The sequence below is a fragment of the Oryzias melastigma genome, linkage group LG24 (genome assembly GCF_002922805.2).
Source record: "Oryzias melastigma strain HK-1 linkage group LG24, ASM292280v2, whole genome shotgun sequence".
In the NCBI taxonomy this organism is placed as follows: Eukaryota; Metazoa; Chordata; class Actinopteri; order Beloniformes; family Adrianichthyidae; genus Oryzias; species Oryzias melastigma.
The window spans coordinates 23867059-23889253 of record NC_050535.1 but is presented as its reverse complement, the minus strand read 5'-3'; the positions used below and the strand labels follow the sequence as shown (position 1 = coordinate 23889253).

Below are 22195 nucleotides of genomic sequence, written 5' to 3'. Positions count from 1 at the left end.
GTTCTGATTTAGTCTGAATACGTTTTCCGTTAGTATGCTTCCTAACACTGCACACTCAAAATCAAGGCCCGAGGGCCGAATCTGGCCCTCCGTGTAATTCTATCCGGCCCTGTGGATCACTTTATCATATTATTATTAACAGCCCGATGTTATCTTGCGCTTATTTCTAACTTGGAATTTTGACAAAATATATTTTATGGAGAGTAAAATATTAAAAGTTATTTAAGGTTTAACTTGACTTATTCTGGAATAATATTCCTGTCTGTTTTTATTCACAGTAACGTTAAAAAGTTACATTTTTAAAGTTTAAAAATAGTTTTAGAGTGCTCAACAAATGTTTATCATGTTCGGCCGCGACCTAAGGTGTGTGTTGGATTTTGCCCCCCTGTGTGATTGCTCTATAGAATATTTGACATACTTATACTCAGTATACCTAGAAAACAAACTTCAGGTTGGGTACTTCTTCTTAGGATTTTTCAAGCCAATGATTTTGTCCCAGATCATAAAAATACCCTTATCATTCGTGTAGAAGCTCAGCCTCAGATAACCGATTTTTACTTCAACTGAACTTCAGGGTCGCTTCCAAACCGGTTGAACTGGTTTTATGTCTTTTGGGGGAAGTGGGTGGAAAACATCGCGTTTTCCAACGGTCTGTGAACGCAGCGCTACAACCCTTCCACAAGCCCCGCCCTGGCTCTCTCCGGCGGCTGTGATTGGCTGAGCGGTGGCGCGCTTGCGTCACCGCTCGTCCTGCTCATTCATCTCCTGACTTGGGCGTTGGACTCGGCATCTTTTTGACTCGCGGGATTCCTGCCTTTGCAGCCCGTCTGCAGCGCCGCGGAGCCGAACGCGGATCTCCGGTGTCCCGCTGACTCAGCCAGCAGCTTCCCGCCTCTGCAGCTGGACTCTACTCCGGTTCTCCCGCGAAGTTTTTCTGTGTTTGAGAAGGAGCCAGCGGGGGGGGCAGCCGCGCGTTGCTTTTCAACAAAGAGCTCGCGAGTCTTTGTTCGTTCCGCGGATCTCCCGGTTGGAGCCAGGAGGATGGGAGCGCAACTGTCCAAGAGCCCCGGGGATGCGGAGACGGGCGTGGAGAGAGCCGGGGAGGCTGCAGCGACCCCCGCCAAGGCCAACGGACAGGTAGAGGAAGATTTAAGGCTCATCTCTGCGTTTATGTCGGGGGTGGAGGAAGGGGTGGAGGCGCTGCGCTCTGGCTCCGGTCCATGCGCTCTTTTCCTCTGGACCACCGAATGCTCAACAGTTGATTCTGCATTTCTCCACAACAGCCTGCAGCTTCACTCTCCCGGTTCTGCCTCCGTTCTAACGGTGCTGGTTCTGCTGGGTCAGACTGAAGGCTCCGAGCGGAGCAGAAAGGGAGGATGTTGGTGCGCAGCGGGCCGTGCGTCACGGAGCGCTCGGAGCGCGCTTCACAGAGAGTCAGGGCGCGGGGTCTGTTCATTTGCGGGTCTGGTGTCACGCGGGCTCCGCATTGAGGAGCGCTCAGCTCGTCTTCCGGTCTCTGCTGCTCCTGCTGTCCGCGCTTGGCACTGCTAACTCTCAAAACGGTTTCCTCTTTTGTTCTAGGAGAACGGGCACGTCAAAGTGAACGGGGACGCCTCTCCTGCAGCAGAGGAGGGGAAGCAGGAGCCTCAGGCGAACGGGACTGCCCCGGCCGAGGAGAGCCCCAAAGAGGAGCCAGAGAAGGCGGAGGCCGCCCCTGCTGAGACTGGGGCTGCAGGTGGGGAGAAGGCGGAGGCGGCACCTCCTGCTCCCGCTGAGGGTGAAGCAGGAGCCAAGCCGGACAACAGTGCCACTCCATCCACCAGCAATGAGACCCCCAAAAAGAAGAAGAAAAGATTTTCCTTCAAGAAATCTTTTAAGCTGAGCGGCTTTTCCTTCAAAAAGACCAAAAAGGAGACGGGTGACGGGGCCGAGAACGAGGAGGCGGCAGGAGCATCTGCAGGGGGGATCAAGACCGACAACCCAGAAAACCCCGCAGAGGACAAGCCCGCTGAGGGGGGCGCGGAAGCAGCCAAGGAGGAGGCAAAGCCCGAGGAGGCACCTGAAGGGGAGAAGCCTGCAGATGAGCCAAAAAGTCAAGAGAAGCCGACTGATGTGGTCACCAAAGTGGAGGAGGTTCCTAGTGTAGAGGAGGTTTCCAAAAAAGAGGAGGCTCCTAAAGTGGAAGAGGTCCCCAAAGTGGAAGAGGTCCCCAAAGTGGAAGAGGTCCCCAAAGTGGAGGAAGCTCCCAAAGTGGAGGAAGCTCCTAATGTGGAGGAGGCTCCTAAAGTGGAGGAGGCTCCTAAAGTGGAGGAGGCCCCTAAAGTGGAAGAGGCCCCCAAAGTAGTGGAGGAAGCACCAAAAGTGGAGGAACCCTCCCAGGAAGCATCAGAAGCTCCAGCGCCTGAAGCTGAAGAATAAAAGGCAGAAGAGGACGGAATGATCCAGATATTCAGAGCAGACTCGCCCGTGTGTACGCCGGAGAGCTGGGTTCAAAGGACTCACCTGCCAACCAGGAGATTTTCAAGCTTTTCCTTCTAATCTCAGACCCCCCCCCACTCCTCCACCTTACAAAACCCCCCCTGGTCCTTCGGGCCGGGAAGGTGGGTGGCTTCGGATCGTCAACATCAATTTTTACATCAGTATTAATAACTTTTATTTTTCTACAACAATGGGGGTGACACACTGGTGGGGATGAAAGGGGCGGGGCTTCAGCCATAGATGAGGAAGAACAGAAACTCTGCAGGATCGACAACACTAAGTCTCCAGAGTCGGTCCGGTGCCTGGAGTCCAAGGCCCGGAGAGCTCTGCAGGACAGCAGACGTGCTCACAGGAACTCCACTTCTCATCAGCTGTGATTCAAATAGGCTTTTATTGCTCATTGCTGGTTTTCTGACCGTGATGAAAGTGTAAGTATGTATAGGAACACTGTTTTTAACTGTGATTATTGTACAAAAGCAGATCTCTAGGAGCAGACAAAGTTTGCAGCCGTGTTTTCCACCGCGAGACTCTCGCTCAGACAGCACAGCAGAGGGGCTCTCATGGAAAACTGGGACCTCTCTTTCCTGTGGACTCGACCTGTCGGATGCAAATGTTGCTGAAGCATCTTGTAACTTTTTCTTGTTTCTTTTCTTTTGTAAATAGTGGAGAAGCTTGACAGATTCTGCTCAGATGGAATGTTACCTTCTCCTGCTTCAGGTGTTTGGGTTTTCAATAAAAGCAAAAAAAGGAATAAATCTGAATAAAATTTCAGCTACATCATCTCCTGTTTTTTTTTTAAACACACATTCAAATGAAAGGTCCATGTCAGGGGGGGCAAACGTTTAGCAAAAAGGGCCAGATTTGGTGAAATGAGAATCCAATTTTATGCACAAATCAAGGATTACACACATACATCGAGGTGAGTCTATTTTCTCTCCATATTATCTTATTCAAAAGTGAGGCATGAACAGGTGTTTCGTATTTTACTCAAAAAATGCTCCAGTTTCTACTTGCCCTGAGGGCTCTTTCTGTCAACTTTACTTTTTATTTACATTTGACATGTTAAAAGATGAGCTAGAACATGTGACAGTGGGGTCCTGGCTGTGTTGTCACATGTTTATGGTTTATAATTCAACCAATCATAAGCAAGATATCATACACAGTTTTTAGAAAGTGCTGGAGGCTGCATGTTATTTGAATGTGGGCCACATTTGGCTCACGGGCCGAACTTTGGACATGTTGGTCTGTGTTGCCAGATTCTAACATCAGTGGATGAAGATTCCAGCACTCAGAGCAGCATCGCTGGACCTTCAGTAGTGTCCCAGTCAAACATTTCCACAGAACTTTCACAAATATGCTGCAGAGCGCCTATGTCAGGGATACCAATGGAGCTTACTGCTGCACAGCTTTGTCACAGACTTTGGTTAGATTTTTGTCATGAAACTCGTGTGTGTCGCGGGTTTAATGTTGCTGCTTCAGAAAAGCTACAAGTTCACATCAATGCAGCTGCTGTTGCTTCTATGCAATGTTTGTACAAGAGGTAGAAAAGCTAAAAGAATCTAGATGATATGAAATGAGAGAGAAATCACAGATAAATATTACCAAGCAGATTGAAGAAAGGTTTGGTGTGTAAGCCGACTCCAGCTGCTGCCTGAGCTGCACGGAGCGATGCTGGCAGAAAGAGCAGGCTGAAACAAATCTGGATATAAACCTTTTCCCCCAGTCATCTCATTGAGGTGATGAGTTTACCTGTGAAGGAGCTGAGTGGAAAACGTCTTCTGGATCACCTGCCAAAGGCTGGCTCATCCTTATCTTAATGTCCTGAAGCACAGCAGAGCTCAAAGCCAGGTCGGGTTCAGGGTTCAAATCCCTTTGAAGGCTGGATGTTCATCAGGCATGTTCCAGAGCACATCCATGATTTTTACAGCTGAAACTCCTCCAGATGGATTTATTGGGTTCTCCTTTTTAAATCTATGTGGTTCCGATTTTTAACAAAAACTTGTAATTCAAATTTAAGATAACCAAGTAAGTGAGGGAGAGTAAAGTTAAAGTCACATTAGTTCACGCAGTGCAGTCTGTGAAATTTGCTCTCCACAATTGACCCATCCCCTGGGGGAGTGGTGAGCTGCAGACACAGCTGCGCTTGGGAACCATTTAGTGGTTTAACCTACCCATCCAACCCCTTAATGCTGAGTGTCAATCAGGGATGCACTGGGTCCAATTTTTAGAGTCTTTAGTATGACTCTGCCTGGATTTGAACTCACAACCTTCCAGTCTCGGGGTGGACACTCTACCACAAGGACACTGAGCTGGTAAAGTAAAAGATTGAAGGTTTCCTGTGTGCGATTCTTCCTCAGAATGTGAGGATTACTCTGTTCCGATATGGAGATCTTTCATTCCTCTCCAAAACTCTGGACTCGGTGCCCCCTTGTGGTTGAACTGATTTACTACACACTTCCCTTCACCAGACTGCCCAGCAAACAGTATAAAAAGTTTTATTGACAAAGGCAAATTATCAAAAATTAACAACTGACATTGGAGTTTCACCTGCAGACTTTCCTAAAAACAAAAAAAGCTCAAGTTTCCTTCAGAAGATCAAGCACATTGGAAACACATGGTTCTGGAAAAATACAAAGTTGACACGATAAAACAGAGCAGGGATTTGGAATCGAACTATGGAGTCGTAATAAATATAATGCGTCTCCGTGACGAGCCGGGTCTGCACGCGGAGAGGCGGGTCAGGGTCATGGTGAGGGTTCAGGCGCTGCTGCTCTGCTCCGTCTTCACACTGCAGAGGGAGGAGGTCAGGATGGAGTCAACACAGTCCGAGTCTGCTGGTGAGGAAGAACTGCTGAGTCATCACCTTTTGGAATCAGTTTTCTCTGAGCTGCCGTCCTTCGTCTTCTCCTCTTCCTTTATATCTGTGGAGGGAAGGCGAGAGGTCAGACCTGTTCTAGCATCTTTTCATTGTTGTCATCTGTCCCGTCACTAACCAGCTTTCTTCTCCTCTCCATCCTTCTTGTCCTCCTCCAGTCTGGGCCGCTTGCTTCCCTTCTTGTGGGTGGCCACGTTCCTGCGGCCTCCCTCCCCTTCGTCCTCAGAGTCGGAGAACTCCTCATCACAGGCTATCCTCTTATCTGTGGCTCGGACTGTGGTCACACAGCAACACACTGACTGCAGCGGCGGGGGCATGGGGGATCATGGGAAGTTTGTGAAGAGCGAGCAGTCTTACTGGACAGGCGTTTGTCGGGGTCCTCTTTGTCCTCATCCACCGTGTCGTCGGGGACGGCGTCCTCCGGGATGGCCTGCATCTGAACTCCTGGAGCGTGAGGAAGCATCCGCAGGTTCTCGAACAAGCGCTGCCTGAATACATGCGCAGGCCATCAATGCGACCCCGTTCTGCTCCGCAGAGCTGTTTAACACTTTAACTCCGGAGCTCCAGTCTTTGTGTTTTTGATTTACCGTTAACGTGACCATTCCAGTAGAATATGAAGGAGAAAAGCGGATTGAGCTGCTTTTGTCTTTCATATTCTACTGGAATGGTCACGTTAACGGTTGAAAAGTTACAGTATGTTCAAGATTTAGTGTTTAAGCGTCACAGACGATGGCTCAGGTGTTAAAGTGTTAAACATTCCCTCAACTATTTCATCTTACAAAGACAATCTCACTTCAGCTTAAATGAAAAACTGCTAAATGAGGCCACAACTCAACCCGGTTCCAAGGATTATTACAACCTATAGTGCAGCTGTAATCAGACTACGGGAGGAGCTGCACTAAAACAGAACAACGGTGAGCCTAGTTTTATTTTACATTATATTATATTAGTTTTATATCATCCAAAGACTTGATTTCTGCTATTTTAAAATAATAACATAGATGAAATAAAGCCTTAAACATTTTAATGTCAGAGCAGTCACCAAAGACTGCAGAACACACCTCCCTCATATCACCCTAACTCTGTTTACGCAATGAACAACACTGAAGAATTCTAAAGTGAAGGAAAACTTTATTGAAGTGTTGTTGCTTCGTCAGCTTCAGAACCAGCTGGAGTTACGCTGAACAGTTACTGACGACTGGAGCTAAAACTCCAGTGTGAAAGGGATAAACTGAACTAAGAGAGGCAGATTTCACAGGATAATCTGTAACCACTGAAGATCCTCATTCAACCACTAATGAAGTCACTTCATTCAGTGATGGTGTTTGGTCCTAGCAGCTCCTGTGACCCCTCCTCACTGGAGCTGGGTCCTTTGACTCCTCATCTCAGACAGTCCATGTCAAATCTGGGTTTTAAGATGGACAGTGATTTTAAACTTGATGGTCAGATTAGCTCAGTGGTAAAATCCAGCTTCTTTTATCTGAGGCAGCTGGTGAAGGTCAAACCATTTTTATCTAAACGTAATTTTGAGACAGTAATCCATGCTTTTATCACATCCCGGCTGGATTACTGTAACTCTCTTTATTTTGGAGCTAGCCAGTCATCCCTCTCACGTCTCCAGCTGGTCCAGAACGCTGCAGCTCGGGTTCTAGTTGGAGCGCGTAAGAGGGACCACATCACCCCCATCCTGGCTACCCTTCACTGGCTGCCTGTGAATTTCAGAATTCATTTTAAGATTCTTTTATTTGTTTTTAAATCTTTGAACAACTGTGCACCGCCGTACCTCTCTAAGCTTCTCTGTCCCTACACCCCGACCCGGAGCCTCAGGTCAGCTGATCAGCTTCTCCTGGAGGTACCGAGGTCTAAGAGGAAGCTCAGGGGGGAACGAGCATTTTCAATCTGTGCACCGAAGCTGTGGAACGCTTCACCACTGAGCATTCGGCAGGCGTCCTCACTGTCCATTTTTAAAACACTTCTTAAAACCCATTTTTACCGCCAGGCATTGGACACTGTATGAGACTCTGCTCTGCTGGTGTGAATTATTGTTTAATGTTTTATCTTTGTTTTTATCTGGTGAATTTACACTATTATGTAACTTATTTATATGTTTTTATTCTTAAAGTTTATTTTTAACTGTTTTTTAATATCTTAACTGTTGTTTTTATTGCTCTTTTAATGTACAGCGCCTTGTTTGGCCAATGGCCATTTGAAAACTTGGATGAACGACAAAACGAGACTAACCGCAGAAAATCGGATCACAGAAACAAACTAACTTGATCTTATCCAGGTACTCCTGTGTGTTCTGGTTGGTCATGTTGGAGGGGCTGATGTGCAGCTTGAAGTCTGGTCCAAAGTACTCAAAGTAGTCGTTGTAAGGCAGTTCTGCAGGAGAGTCAGAGGGAGATCTTTAGCAGGAAGAAAGGACAAACTGCAGCTGCACTGAATGAGGAGCTCAGAGAGGCTCAAAAGCATCATGGGAAAACACAGGTGTTACCTGAAGTAAAAACACTAACTCTAGCAGTTTTAAACCATAAAACAGTTGCATGTTTGCTTTCTATTGTTGATTCTTCCTGCATCAGAAGCAGCTGTCCTCTGGAAATACCAGTTCTTTGTTTTACACAGTACAGCTGCACCCCCTGCTGGTCTAAACGCGTACCTGCAGGCATGCAGCTCTATGCCTCCCAGCTCTTTAAAAGTGCATTCACACAGAACGTGATTCGGGCGTGATTCTGCCAGTTTCAATGTTAAATCAATGGAACAGACCCGACATGAGGCGATCTGAAGTCCCACGGCGTGATTTGAGCAAAAAGCACAAATCGAGCAGCGCAGCTAAAATTGAAATACCTGAAGTTTAACATATCGCTGCGTCGCATCTACCAATCAGTATCTCAGCTTTGGGCACATGACTTTTTCAGTGACTCGATCAGCGGGTAGAATATTAATCCAAAGCAAACGTTTTTGTCCTGAACTTGCATCTTTCAATCTTTAACCCACTGGAGCTGCAGGTTCTCAGAGTTCATCTGGATACTTTTGGATGAAGGTGGGATAAACTCTGGACTGAACTCCTGCTTTCTCTCCTGCTCACTCACTTAATATGCCAGCAGACAGAGAGATGCTGTGGGGTAAACCTGATTCTCAACATCTTCTGTGTCTTCACACATTCTAAGTGACATATCCACAGACACCGTTCCTTATAGCATCATCCTAAAACATTAGCTGGTAGCTCCTCCCACATGCGGCATCAAGCTCAGGAACATACTTTTTGACAGGCGATGAGCAGCTAATATGTTGCCCAATGAAAAAGGGGCAGGGCATGAGAATTTGTTGCTCAAATCATGTTCAGTATGAATGCACCTTAACACAACAAAAGACCAACCGTCTGGGATTTCCGTGTCCAGAGCCACAGCAGTTTCATAGGTCCAGCAGCGCGCCACATTCCGAATGGTGTATCCTCCTCCCCCCAGCATGAGCAACGGCAGGTTGAAGGACTTGATGTACTCCACACATTTGGCATGACCTACAACAACAGCAGGTTAGGCACACCCTGCAGGGTTCAGCCGTGCAGGCAGCGTGGCGCCAACGTGTACCGCGGATGGTGAGGTTGAAGCATCCGAGACGGTCTCCTGACAGAGAGTCTGAACCGCACTGCAGAACCACAGCGCTGGGCTGGTACATTTCCATCACCTTCGCCATCACCTGTAGGCCCAAGCAGGAATGAGTCCACCAACGACAGCTTCTTCCTCATGTCCAGTCTGGATGCATCTTACCGGTTTGAAGATTTGCTCATACGACTCGTCATCAATCCCATCCCGCAGCGGAAAGTTCACAGCGTAGTATTTACCTTTTCCTGCTCCAATATCCTGAGGAGCACACAGGACACCAACAAACCCTTCATGAAAAAGATCTAACCTCAACAATTTCTTCATCTTCGCCTCAACATCCGCCTCTTCCATCAGTCCATCTGTGATCACTGCTCACCCTGAGGTCTCCAGTTCCAGGGAAGTACTCTCCATACTTATGGAAAGACACTGTCATGACCCTGTCAGTGGTGTAGAAGGCCTCTTCCACTCCATCTCCATGATGGATGTCGATGTCAATGTAGAGCACCCTCTGGTGGTACCTGATGAGAAGACACAGGGTCATTCCTCTGCTGAGCACTACAACTGGTGGACAAGAAGTTCATGAGAATCCATCTGACTTGAGGAGCTCCAGGATGGCCAGCACAATGTCGTTCACATAGCAGAAGCCTGAAGCCTCAGACTTCTTGGCGTGATGAAGTCCCCCCGCCCAGTTGACGGCAATGTCCGTCTGCTGCCTGTTCAGCTTCACAGCACCGGCTGTCCAAAGAGATCAGAGCAGGGGATGGATTCAGAGCTCTGCTGCTGAGTTCAGGTACTGAAGTGATCACTGGCCTCTCACTAGGAAATTACTACGATCATTCCATGAAGGAAAGGCTTTCCCTGCATGGTGTGGTTTGTGTGGACTCACCAGCAGAACCGCCGGCTGACAGCTGACAGAACTCAAACAGGCCGTCGAACACAGGACAGTCCTCCCCGACGTTGACTGAAAAATGCAACACCAATGACAAACCAGAACCCGGACAGACACCAAAGCTTGCTTTAATGCCTTTGTCAGGAAAGATTTTCTCACGCCAAAAACAATTTATGTGGCAGCACATGCGGCTAATTCACTGCTCGACACCCGTCCACAAGGTGTTCATAAGCCTGACGCTTCTGTCAGATGTGGGAGGAGCTACTGTCAAAATGTTTTATCTTCATCTCTACATGGAAGACCCGGATGATATTGAGAGGTCTGGCTGATTTATTAAAAAGAGCTCTACAAAAACATAAGTGATTCTGTCTCCATGTCTCAGATGATTCAGAGACTCTTCCAGAACAGAGAGCTTCACATCTACTGCAGGAGCTTTCAGCGGTACTTCTGTGACCCGGTTTGACGACTCACTGTCCAGCATTAGTCCAAGGAGGGAAAAAAAAAGAATACAATTAGAAGAATATGTTATTATTGCCTCAATGCAAATAAGAAAAACATAAAGTTCAGGAGGAAAACGACCAGATTCTCCTCCACCCACTGATCACGTCATCACAACGTCATGCTACTCCTGATCCTAAAAACACCACAGGACCTCTGACCGCATCTGTACACTAACTCTGCATTGAAAATGGACACTACTGACACACGCATCACATCTGGAGAGAGCTATTGACTGTATATGTGAATTAGACTGAATGACTCCTCCCCCTGGTGTTCTAAATAGGAAGTCATGCTGGTCCAAGAAGCCAAAATCTCATAGACTTCTACAGAGAAATAAACAGTCATTCTATTGGTCAGAATAAGCATTCTTGCTCTGATACCTTTTTAAATCTGTTCTTGATAATCTTCATTTTTGATGATATTTTTTTTTTCTATGGTTCAAGTAATAAAGTTCTAAACTGACCAATTAGATAACTAGATAACACAAGGGGATTCTAACGTTGAATGTTTGAAACATTTGACGGATTTCAGGTAGCCCACTCTTAAGTGGTAGAGGTTTGGAGTTAAAGCAAACTCACTCCTGATTGGTGAGAGTGGTTGGCATAGAAACATAGACTCAGACAAACTTAGACCAATCACTGCTTACTGATGACGCCTGGCTCCAACACAGTGACATTCATATTGTGAAACATGGCGATTGAATCAACTTGAGTTGTTGACGCTGGAAATTTTTTTTCTATGGATGAGGTCACACTTGCTTAGTCCAGTTCTTACATACAGTCAATAGTGTGAATGCAGCTTAACTGACAATAAAATTAACTTGACTTGTATCCTAAATGCTTCCTCGTTTTTGTCTGAGCATCCAGTGTCCACTCACAGCGCTGCATCTGCTTGCTGAACTCGGACATGTTGTCTGGCCGTATGGATCTGAGGAACTTGATGTAGTCGTCACTGTGGTATTTGGTCATCTCATCTGCGGTGGCTTTGTGTGGCCTCTGAAACCAGGATAAAGGTGGAGAGGAAACCAGAACTGAATGACAGAAGGAGGGAAGGATCTGCTGAAGCTCACATCATGCAGTTTAAATAAAAGCTAAAGTCTGTGGATCTGCTGAGGAACATGTTCCTCACAACAACACTTCAGATGAAAACTTACATAGATCTCCATTTTTCTGTACAGGCCGTAGTTCAGAAGGAGGTTGTGAGTCATGCGGATCCGGTGTGGCTTCATGGGGTGTCCTTGTCCATAATAATAGTTTCCAACATCACCTGGACACCAGTCAAACATAGAGAGGCTGAGCATGGCGTCAAACACTAACATTTGCTTCTCCTGCATTTCTGGTTCAATTGTTAGTATTTCTGTTTTGTTTCTAACAGATAACGAGCGACAACTAGTAATTTACCTACAGACCCACTCTTTGAAAAGTGCTTTGGTGTTTTCAACATGTTCTCGTGGAATTTTTGTGATGATTATAAAGAAGATCAAGGGTGTTTTATTCTGGAAAAAGGATTTGTCCTGGTCCCAATTTGCTTAATTTGTTCCAGGTTGAGTCCTAAGCCTTGAATTTGGTCTGGATTCAGACTGGGGTCTACCAGAGATTTCTGTTCCGGTCCAAACCTTGTAAACAAAACCACCAGACTAAAGATCTCTTCAGTAATTGGCCAGGGGCCCGTTTCAAGAAGCAGGTTTTGTTGGAACTCTGAGTTCGTGAACTCCAAATTCAGTAAAACTCTTGAGTTTTCGGTTCCAGAAAGAGGGATAACTCAAACCCGGGAAAGTGGGCGAAACCAAGCCTGTTCCAAGAAGCAGGTTAAGCTGAACTCAGAATCAATCACTATGGTAACTGAGTCTGTGAACGAAACCTGGTCGGTAGCAGGTTTTCTTCAGGAAACTTAGAGTTCTCTGCGGTCTCCGCCCCTTTTTAAAGTGAAAGATGATCAAATATGAGTTCCTCATGAACATTTAGAGAACATTCACGTTAGAGACGTCACGTTTTCACCACGTAGAAACGAAAATGACACGTTCATTCATAGAGGATCATGTAGAGAGGAGGCTGATTAATCCAGAGGAAATGTTATTTACGTCGGTAGAGGATTTGGAGGACACGAGTCGACTGACTGCAGTTTCCCAATTCATTTTTATTTCAGCGATATTATAAATAGTGAGTTTTTCCAGGGACTCGTTATTAAAAAATACAGTTTTCTTTTCCTTATTTTAAACCCTTAACAATAGGAATTAAGGGATGTCAGGCACCGGAGAAGGATGTGGACTCATCCACCGTCCGGGACATGCGTCAGACATTAGCTCAAGTGATAGCAACGCTGCCTCCCACCGCATAGGTAGCGAGTTCGACTCCCGGCTTCGGAAAGTTATTTTTACGTTTAAAAAAATTCGGCGAATATTTTTTAAGTCTTGAGAATTAAAATTAAATAAATACTTTTTTAACATATGCCAGGCAGCTACAGTTTCTTTTTAGCGTGCAGTGATATCTGTGTGTGTAGGTGGGGGGTTATGATCACGGAGATTACTTATTAGATTGGTAACAGATCAAAAACCACTCCTTACTCAACAAGAGACAAAATAACATTCCTGACATTCTTTATTCATTATTAGAAATGATTCAAATAACTGCAGATATTTTCTCTCTGTTCTACCGCTGCAGCTGTGTTGCTTTTCTTGCAGTAAATGTTCTCTATAGTCGCATATGCTTGAAGGAACTTAGCAATTTCCCTCGCCGGAAGTACGTAACTCAGCTGTTTGTTCCCGTTGCCATGGTGAATCCTGCTGTCTTTGCTCCATTGATCAGGGCTTTTTATGGTTGCGACGCTCACACCTGATTCTGGTTCTGACAACTTCAAGTTGATTGATTCAAACATTTTCAGCTGTTCTGGAACCGAAAACCCTGAGTTTGAGAATTTTGAGTCCAGTGACTCTAAGTTCAGGTTTGAGCTCTAAATTTGTTGAACCTGCTTCTTGAAACGGGCCCCAGGAGTTATGGGGGCGGGTCAAAACAAAAAGAGAAAGATTTTGCCAGGATTGTTCACAAATTCAAACTTTATATTTTGCTGTATCACTGTCAGGTTCAACACATTTTACTGGTACTTTGGCATGGGGAAGATGGTGCCGGGATGCTACAGCCACGAGGTACATTAGTGTCTATGACAGATAGATTGTTGGGAAGACATTTTAAGAACCAATGTACATTATGTTAAAAGTTGTTTTCATAGGCCTGTGTTCATCCAAACACATTTTAATGAGTTTCTGTTGCATCGCTGCTCAATGTTAATCTGCTAATAACCAGCTACGGTGGCCGTTATGGTTCAGTTATTCTGCTCTTGGACCGCTTTCTATTCAGAAGGAGGAATTTCAGAGCGAACCGAAGTTCAGTCTGATTGGAAACAAACCGAGACCACGTGAAAAGATGGATCTGAGAGCGGTTCCTGGTTCTGAGCCAGGATCCGCTTCAGACTAAAACTTTGTTCTGGATTATCAGGTGAAATGAACTCCGCTTCACACCCTAAAATGGCATGTCTGGGTATTTATTCAGTCAAATTGTTGTGAATCAAGACAGGGTTCCACACGTTTCTTCGTGTAAAATGTAAGACTTTGTAAGACCATTTTTTGACCTTTAGTATGAAAAATTAAGATCAATTTCTCTGCTTAAGTCCAAGTCGTATGAATGAAGTAAAAACAAAATTCTTGAATTTCAGAACGATTACTCGTCAGTAACAGAGTAACGTAACAAATTACACTTCAAACTTCAATAATTAAATTACACTTAGTAGACTACAGAAACCCTCATTACTCACATTTTGGTGCAGTGAAACCGTCTGTCACTAATCAAACCCATTTGTGTTAACAGTTGGATCTAACATTTTCTTAAACAATAGATTCTAATAACAACAACAAAAATCACTGATGTATGTGGAGAATTGGAGGTTGGTCAAAGTAAGATGAAGAGAATTAGAATAGAGACGTAGATGAATTCATACAGACATTCTGCAACTGGAGATATCATAGACTGTAAACAGTCTATGGGAGATATTCACATTATTTCCAATTTGTTGAAAACAAAGGGAAAAACATTTTAGTTTTAAGGTCTAAAATTTTAAAAAGTCATACAGAAAAAGTTTGAAATTGCACCATTTTTAAGACCAATATATCAAAATCTAAGACTATTTAAATGTTTTTTAAGGCCCAAGACTTTTTAAGACCCTGTGGGAGACCCTGTATGAGTGGACAAAAAATGCTGTTGGAAAAAGCTAAAAGTAAGACACAAGCTTGCTGAAGATTAAAATAATCAAAGGATTTTAAAAGATTCTTTAGCAAAAGTGTTGAGTACGTTAGCAAAAGCATAAAAAACTTGAAATAAATAAAACGATTTTAAAATGTCCAAGTTGCCTAATGAATTAGCTAAAATTATAACATTCGAATGATGTTTAAACGAAGGTCCCCTCTGTTCGGACTGGACAGACTTGTGTTTGGACCTGAACGCAGGTTCGGAGCCACCTGTGACTCCTGCAGACGGTCACGTGACCCCTAGACGAGCCAGGCCGCGCGTGCTCGTCTGTGAACAGGCTGACAGTGGTGTGGTGTGTGTCTGGCTGTACTGTCGGACAGAAGCCTCTTCTAACTGGACCTGAACGCAACCTTAAAAGCGTATCTCCTCGTACATTCCCGGATGTGGGTTCCCTCGGTGTGATGATAATCAGGAAGCCCGGAACTGGCTCTCAGACTGTCCGGAGTCCCGTACCTCAGTCTCACACCGAGGGGAGGTAGACGGGAGTCATGACTCGTTCCCGTTCCGCGTTACTCAGTTTCAGAGAAGCAGAAGTGTCTTTATCCCCGCAGAAATGATTCCGACCGAAGAACTGACCGATGCTAACGCATGTCGATGCTAACAGCTAGCGTTAGCGCGGCAGCAGCAGCGGCGGCGGTTCGGACCCCCCATGGTGGCTCTTACCGTCGTAGTAGTAGCACACCTTCTTCTTAGTTCCACCCGCAGCCGTGTACGCCATGCTGAGACCTCCTCGATCACCGCAGGTGAGGCTGAATTCGCTTTAACAGAGACTAGAACAGGATGGAGAACATCTGCACGGCGTCGATGAGTAGGAGGGGGTTAGGTGGAGTGGGCGGGGCAATGTGGGGCCCCGCCCCTGTACCCCACTTTCTTTTTCTTTGTCCCTAGTCCTTTATTGTTTACAAGCAACCCCCCACCGTATACAAGGAAACAAGTGTCACCCCGATTTGTGAGTGCGTCACTCTTGATTTGTAACTCATACAATATATTTTGTGCATAAGTACAACAACTATGAAATAAAAAATAAATGTATGCATGCACAACTTAAAATCACAACAGTTTTTAAATTAACTATACACACAAATCTTTAAAACATTATGCAAGAATTGGTTGTTACACAAAACCACATTTACGCAAAATCTGATGTGAGACTGTTTTTCAGGTCTCCAAGAATTATGAGTGATGCGTTTAAATGCCGCTAGAATGGTGAGAGCTTTCCTATCAGCTGCTTTGAAATTAGATTAGGAATAAAATCTGATGAAACTTGACATTTTTCCACTTAATGAAACACATATGACACATTAATTAATACAAAAACAGTATAAATAAGCGTTTTTAAAACACTTTCATCTCTTCAAAAATAAAAAGATTTTCCTAAACCAATCACTTTCTCTCTGTAGCATAGACTGTATATAAAATAACAAAATAATAATTATTTTTACAGTCTATGCTCTGTAGCCCCCCACTGACAGCACCTCCGGCACTAGACTTTCCCAAGCGCTGGTCACGTCACGGGGATAACAGGTGGTGCTGGACCCTTCTAAGCGGACCAGAACTCCCCGTTCTGGAGCGGGGTGCAGTGCTGATCACCTGCAGGGAAAGCGGAGTCCAGAGGCAGCAATAAGAATAATCACATATTTAGACTTTTTTATATTAATTATCAAACATATCTGTTTAAGAAAGTGCTAAAATGTAAAGTTTCACCAGAAAATATGATCAACGTAATTCCAGCAGATTCTAAAGGAGAGAAGTGGCTCAAAAGGCTGTTCAAAAGTTACAGTATGTTAAAGATTTATTGTTTAAGCATCACCAGCGATGCCTCAGGTGTTAAAGGATTCAGCCAAGCTCCCACAAAATGTGAATAATAATGTTCTAATGTTTCTACAAACTGTGAACTCTTCCATTGATCATGAATAAAACCCCATTGGACATATCTGATCCACTCTAGTGTTTGAAGCACAGCAAATAGGATTTGAATTAAAAATATAGATTTTAGCCATTTAGTGATCATTTTCAAAACAACTGTTCAGGTACAAGACCTGATCCAGTCACTTATCCTCAGAGCTTAGGAACATTGAGGCGGGACCCAACATGACGTACAATTACAATTCAATTTGAAGTTTCTTCTCATTTGGTGGCGAGAGTTTAGCAAAACACAAATTATCCAAGAAAAGTTTTTATGTTCTTTAATTTACTTTTTTAACAACACATGTATTACAGCAAATAACTGAACATGGACACAGAGTAAAAGTTGTCTGACAGAAGTCAAAGGACAGCTTCGGTTTTTCTTCTCGGCTTCTTGCAGCATTTTTTAAGAGCAGCAAGCCTCAGTTTAATCCCCACAAAGTGTCGAAGGTGCAGTAAGACTCAGAGCACAAACTCTGGATCTTTGCTCATGAAGCTCTAAAGCCCTTTAGACAAATAATAATAAAATAAGATTATTGTTTAACAAATGTATTTAAAAATGCTTTGATTGAAGACCATGAACCAACAGAACATATGCAACAGTCAGTTATGACATCATGACATCAGGACGTCATGGGTAGGACATACAGTTCAGATCAGGGGCGGGCAAACTGCAGCCTGGGGGCCACATACGGCAAGCTTAACTATTCAGTCTGACCTGCTAAACTGGAATAAATTAGATATACTGTATATTGTTTAATAATGTTTTATGTTCCCTGTTATTCTGGTGTGTCCAAGATAGTACATAACAAATACATTGAACTTTATCTATAGGTGCAGAAAGTTATTCTGCTTTCATGCGGTGTTGAAAGATTTGTTGTTTTTCTGACGTTCGTGTGTGTTTTTCAAGTCGTACAGACATTTTTCCGATCATTCAAACACCACATGAACACCGGATTTCTGTAAGTTTTCATTTGCACATCAACCCATAAAAACTTGGGTCTAAAATGAGAGCAAAAGCCACAAATTTTGAAATACAAACTCAAAACGTTTCTGTTTAAAAGTGATTTTCAATCAAATTAAGGCCAGCTTTTTATCCAGATTCCTCTCTTATGAGCTGGATTACTAAAACAAGTAACACGTCTATTTCTGGTCCGGCCCTTCTGTCAAGTTTTAGAGTCCACAAGTTTAGAAGTTTGCCCACCCTTGGTTTAGATTATATTAATACAAGAATTCATTAATTCATTCATTCATTCATTCATTCATTTCACCATTCTGTGATGCGTTATCTGACAAAAGAATCGATCTTAAAGCTAATTACAGCAGGTCAAATGGCTGTCAGATTTCCTAAAAAATTCAGTCACACAAACCGTTTTTTTTTTCTAGATCTTCATAAATGAGGGCTTTTAGCTTTTTCTTTCTTTTTTTCACTTATGTTGGAACATTGAAACATTATTATGTTCTCTTCAGTGAAACAGTTTCACTTTAGGAACTTTTTTTTTCAATAAGGTGCAATTCTAAATTGGAATAAATTAGACAAAAATCCCCCTAAGGAATCTCATTAAAGACATTTGACTGATTCATCATGGCCAGCTGAATGTCCTTCCAGTAATCTGGTAAAATTTTTGATTGAAGGGATGAAAGAACTTCTGCAGTTTTGTCACCACGGCTGAGTCCACGTCAGGATGAATGCGACCCTTGCTGCCTGCTAGGCACTTGCTGAAGACAAAGTTGAACCGCAGACAGTAAAATCCTCTGGTGACGTTGAAGTACAGGTTATACTGGCTGATCCTGGATGGGAGGTTAAGGAAGTGCTCAACAAGCTGCAGCTCGGGCAGTGGGTCTGTTATGAGGCGATCTCCATCAACAATGTGGAACTGTTCCACCGGGAAATACTTCAGCCAGCGCTCCAAGTGTTTGGTGTAAATGCTGGTCCGGACAGCTTTGTACTTTGTGTTCACCTCACAAGTGTTGGAATTAACAGCTAATTTTTCAAACTTGTGGTAAGTTTTGTTTTTGCGCTCTTTTCCCTCCAGCACCTGCGTATAATCAGACACAGCTCTAGTGATGGGCTCCCTGACGATGATCAGCAGCTTGATGGATGAGTTCATCTTAAAGATGCGTTCAGGAACTTCCTCTGTGATGAAATACGCAGGACTTTTCTCAATGGTGATCTGATGGGGGAAGGAGAAGGGCATTTTTTCTCTGTACCACTCGATTCCACGGGCATAGTTTTTGTCGTTATCAAAGAAGTGTATCTCCTGTGAGGCTTTGACCACCGCAGGATGCAAGTTAAGCATTTCCAGCAACGCGCGAGTTCCTCCTTTACGAACCCCTATGATGATGGCTCGAGGCAGCTGCTGAACCAAGGTGTGTGGGCGAATTTGCTCTTTGGTGACATTGCTCCTTTGGAGTTCATGGAGCATGCCACGCTTAAACTGCAGTGTGCGGAGAGGAATCTGCTCCGGTTCAGGGGTGGAAAATTTGCTCTCAATTGGGCAAATGGGCTGCAGCCTGAAAAGAATAAAGAAGATTCAGATTGCTTGTGTACAGAACATCTGTTTTGCTCATTTCATTGGCTGCACAAACACAGAGAGAAGTGGGATTTGGTGGGTTCTCAGCTTCAGTAACAGACGGGGTTCAGGGATTGACCTCATTTTATTTATTCATTCTTTTTGGGCCATAACATTTCCTTCTATGCATCCCATACTCAGAAACTGATAACAGTCATTATTTTCTACTTAACCTGGTTGACCTTTATCCAAGAGAACTTCAGGATTCATATTTGCTTATCCTAGAATTTCACTACTCATAAAATGGTGAAAAACCTGACTGTCATGACCTAAGTTTTTAATTGTTTCTTTATTTCCAGATTATGCATTATTATGCATCTGCTCACATTAAACAAAAAAAGACACCCAGCTGCTGGTTCAGGCTGTGATTAGCTCTCATCTGTACTTCTACACTGTTCTTTTTTTGCATTCTCAGTGAAACCTTTACAGATTGTCTGGAACTTGTTGCCTCTCTGGCTTTCAGGGAATGCAGACAGACTGGCGTTGGCCTCGTCTGGCTGTCTGTAGCCTATCAGATCAAATAGACACCAGTCCTACCTGTGAAAGGATTTTGGATTCTGCACCTGCCATCTAGTAGTTTACTTGAGTCAGCTACCTCATCGGAACATTGTCTTGCATCATAAAAGTATGGCTTTTACAGTGCAGGCTGTTTTTGAGCTTGAAAATGGAAACTTATCCTATTGTTAAGAGCTTCTTTTGACTCCGCCTCCCTGCCTAACAGTGCTAATATAGCTAACTCCAGCTAACACCTAAATGAAGAAAACGTCACCAGTTTATTATTCCAAAACAAAAATAAAAAATAAAAAAATCATTGTATTCATATAACTGTACAGTGCTTGTATTTCTGATTGCTGGTGGAATGGTTCAAATGTGGAACTTAATGGTCAATAACTTTGCCCCTTTAGACACTGTGCTGAAACTTACATCAAAACAAGAACTATGATCTGGATTTGATGATGTACATGTTAGAATTGTCATACTGTCAACATTGACCTGTATTGTGTATTTCTGTTGTTTGATCGTGTTTTGGTATGGAGTAAAACCAATTTCAATATTGGGTGAATTTCTATTCTATTCTATTCTATTCTATTCTATTCTATTCTATTCTATTCTATTCTATTCTATTCTATTCTATTCTATTCTATTCTATTCTGTTCTATTCAGTGTCAAGTAATTCATTAATTAAGATGACTTTAAGGGTTGCACGGTGGCGCAGTGGTTAGTGCTCTTGCCTCACAGCGAGAAGGCCCCGGTTCGACTCCCGGCTGGGACCTTTCTGTGTGGAGTTTGCATGTTCTCCCCGTGCATGCGTGGGTTTTCACCGGGGACTCCGGCTTCCTCCCACCGTCCAAAAACATGCTTCATAGGTTAATTGGTGACTCTAAATTGCCCCTAGGTGTGAATGTGAGAGTGAATGTGTGTGATTGAGGCCCTGCGACAGACTGGCGACCTGTCCAGGGTGTACCCTTCGCCCTTCAGTAGCCGGGTTAGGCTCCGGCACCCCCGCGACCCCGAAAGGGAAGAAGCGGACAAGAAGATGGATGGATGGACTTTAAATCAGGCATCAGCCTGTTTCATGTGACACAGATGACTCACCTATCCAAAGTCCCGACCCGAGCCACCAAGTAGAGAACACTTCCAATAGCAAGACTGCCCAGTACGAAGAGCTTCTGTCTCAGCAGTGCCTGCTGTTTGAATAGCATGGCCCTCCATCAATCTTCAAGTCTGTGTCTTCAGCCTGCAGCAAACCAGGAAATAAACCCCACATCAGTCTCACTTCTGTAGCTTATGATCAATCCCGAGAAGTCACACTCGCACTGAGTTCTTCAGGCCGAGCACCATATTGTTATAACCATTGTTTATTTTAGAGGAACAGGTTTCCTCTGATGCACTGAAGTGATTTGAAAGATTGAACATTTATTCTGGATCATGTGAAGGGAGTGCACCACTCTGTGACAATTTTTAGAGAAAATAATAATAATTAAAAAAAAAATAGTTTTAATATGATATCCGATCTGACGGCTCTCCTGGATACAATATTTGGGATTTCTGTGTAAAATTTGACTGTTTTTTTTCAGCTACGTTTGCCTGGTCATGTAGACTTGCACAAGGTTCCGTTTGGCATCATTCTCTTTTGATATTTTATAATTCAGCACTGGACGAGTTCTTCTAAGAACAGAATATGTACTAAATAAATACAGAAGAAAATGATTTAAAAATGTGCTATCTCTGAGGGAATTCTCAGATTAATCATATACTCTTAATTTTATTTTCATAAATGTATGTCTTCCTCATGTTAGGAGGATGTGGCCATTCTGCAATTACGTAATGATCAGAATGCTGTCAGAGCAGTTTTGCCTCTTCATCCAGTAGATGGCACCAGATCTCTGCCCTGGTCTCTGCCATCATCTGGGGTAACTGTATTACTGTCAGAGAAGCTGGACAGTCAGGTGAAGAGCTTTGGGTTGATGAGGTGAGGATAGTGGGGTCTGTTGGGGCTGTGTTGGGGTTATGAGACAAAAGATGCAGGTGATAATTTTTAACAAGAACATCCTCATGCGGTTCACACTGAGCTACACCCATGGACTAAACTGTTGGTACCCTTCTGTTCTGAAAGAGAAGGCAACAATGGTCACTGAGATAAAAACAACTTTGTTAGAAATAAACACAAGAAAATGAAACTTTGCTTTTGAATTGTTGCTCAACAACAATCATTACCAGTAAAACAGGCCTAGATAACTGTGGTGGTGAAGTGTTTATCCCTTATGCTATCCCAGGCATGTTTACATTAAAAGTGGGGTCATCTGCCAGCCAAGTGTAATTGTGTCCCTGGGCAAGGCACTTAACCCTACTTGCCTCCAGTGTGGCTCCACTGGTGTGTGAATGCGTATGAATATTCCAGTGATGGTCAGAGTTGATGTAGGTGCGTACTGGTAGCCACGCCTCTGTCAGCCTGCCCCAGGGCAGCTGTGGCTACAATAGTAGCTTACCAGAGGTGGGGACTCGAGTCACATGACTTGGACTCGAGTCAGACTCGAGTCATGAATTTGGCGACTTTAGACTCGACTTGGACT

General features: G+C 44.0%; 3 protein-coding genes and 1 long non-coding RNA gene across 6 annotated transcripts in view; 2 read left to right on the top strand and 2 right to left on the bottom strand.

Moving 5' to 3' along the window:
- The first annotated feature begins 743 nt into the window (after positions 1-743).
- Positions 744-3258, top strand: LOC112158449 (myristoylated alanine-rich C-kinase substrate). The gene is made up of 2 exons (XM_024291825.2): positions 744-1137; positions 1582-3258. The coding sequence occupies exons 1-2, from the start codon at positions 1042-1044 to the stop codon at positions 2416-2418; spliced, it is 933 nt and encodes a 310-aa protein (XP_024147593.1). The 5' UTR covers positions 744-1041; the 3' UTR covers positions 2419-3258.
- A 1699-nt stretch (positions 3259-4957) lies between these two features.
- LOC112157922 (histone deacetylase 2) lies at positions 4958-15488 on the bottom strand. The gene is made up of 14 exons (XM_024291034.2): positions 15307-15488; positions 11499-11611; positions 11223-11340; positions 9842-9916; positions 9552-9690; positions 9332-9473; positions 9121-9213; positions 8941-9049; positions 8730-8870; positions 7627-7735; positions 5711-5841; positions 5472-5627; positions 5342-5399; positions 4958-5266 (listed from the first exon to the last, which is right to left on the bottom strand). The coding sequence occupies exons 1-14, from the start codon at positions 15359-15361 to the stop codon at positions 5236-5238; spliced, it is 1470 nt and encodes a 489-aa protein (XP_024146802.1). The 5' UTR covers positions 15362-15488; the 3' UTR covers positions 4958-5235.
- Positions 15258-22195, top strand: part of LOC112157924 — a 23101-nt gene continuing 16163 nt past the window's right edge. The window contains exon 1 of the long non-coding RNA XR_002921245.2: positions 15258-15386. This is a non-coding gene — a long non-coding RNA (uncharacterized LOC112157924). The remainder of the gene's footprint in view (positions 15387-22195) is intronic.
- The window catches only part of LOC112157923 (heparan sulfate glucosamine 3-O-sulfotransferase 5), a 55175-nt gene continuing 49793 nt past the window's right edge, over positions 16814-22195 (bottom strand). For all 3 annotated transcript variants that reach the window (XM_024291036.2, XM_024291037.2, XM_036210444.1), the window contains 2 exons: positions 20718-20859; positions 16814-19062 (listed from right to left, as the gene is read on the bottom strand). In XM_024291036.2, the coding sequence (XP_024146804.1) occupies positions 18132-19062; positions 20718-20824 (1038 nt within the window). In that variant the 5' untranslated portion in view covers positions 20825-20859 and the 3' untranslated portion in view covers positions 16814-18131. The remainder of the gene's footprint in view (positions 19063-20717; positions 20860-22195) is intronic.

Coding starts and splice junctions, on each gene's coding strand:
- LOC112158449 (XM_024291825.2), top strand. CDS start 1,042: ATGGGAGCGCAACTGTCCAAGAGCCCCGGGGATGCGGAGACGGGCGTG. Junction 1,138..1,581: donor CCGCCAAGGCCAACGGACAG/GTAGAGGAAGAT, acceptor CTTTTGTTCTAG/GAGAACGGGCACGTCAAAGT.
- LOC112157922 (XM_024291034.2), bottom strand. CDS start 15,361: ATGGCGTACACGGCTGCGGGTGGAACTAAGAAGAAGGTGTGCTACTAC. Junction 9,917..11,222: donor CAGCAAGCAGATGCAGCGCT/GTGAGTGGACAC, acceptor TGCATTTTTCAG/TCAACGTCGGGGAGGACTGT. Junction 7,736..8,729: donor GGACACGGAAATCCCAGACG/GTTGGTCTTTTG, acceptor ACTCTCCTGCAG/AACTGCCTTACAACGACTAC.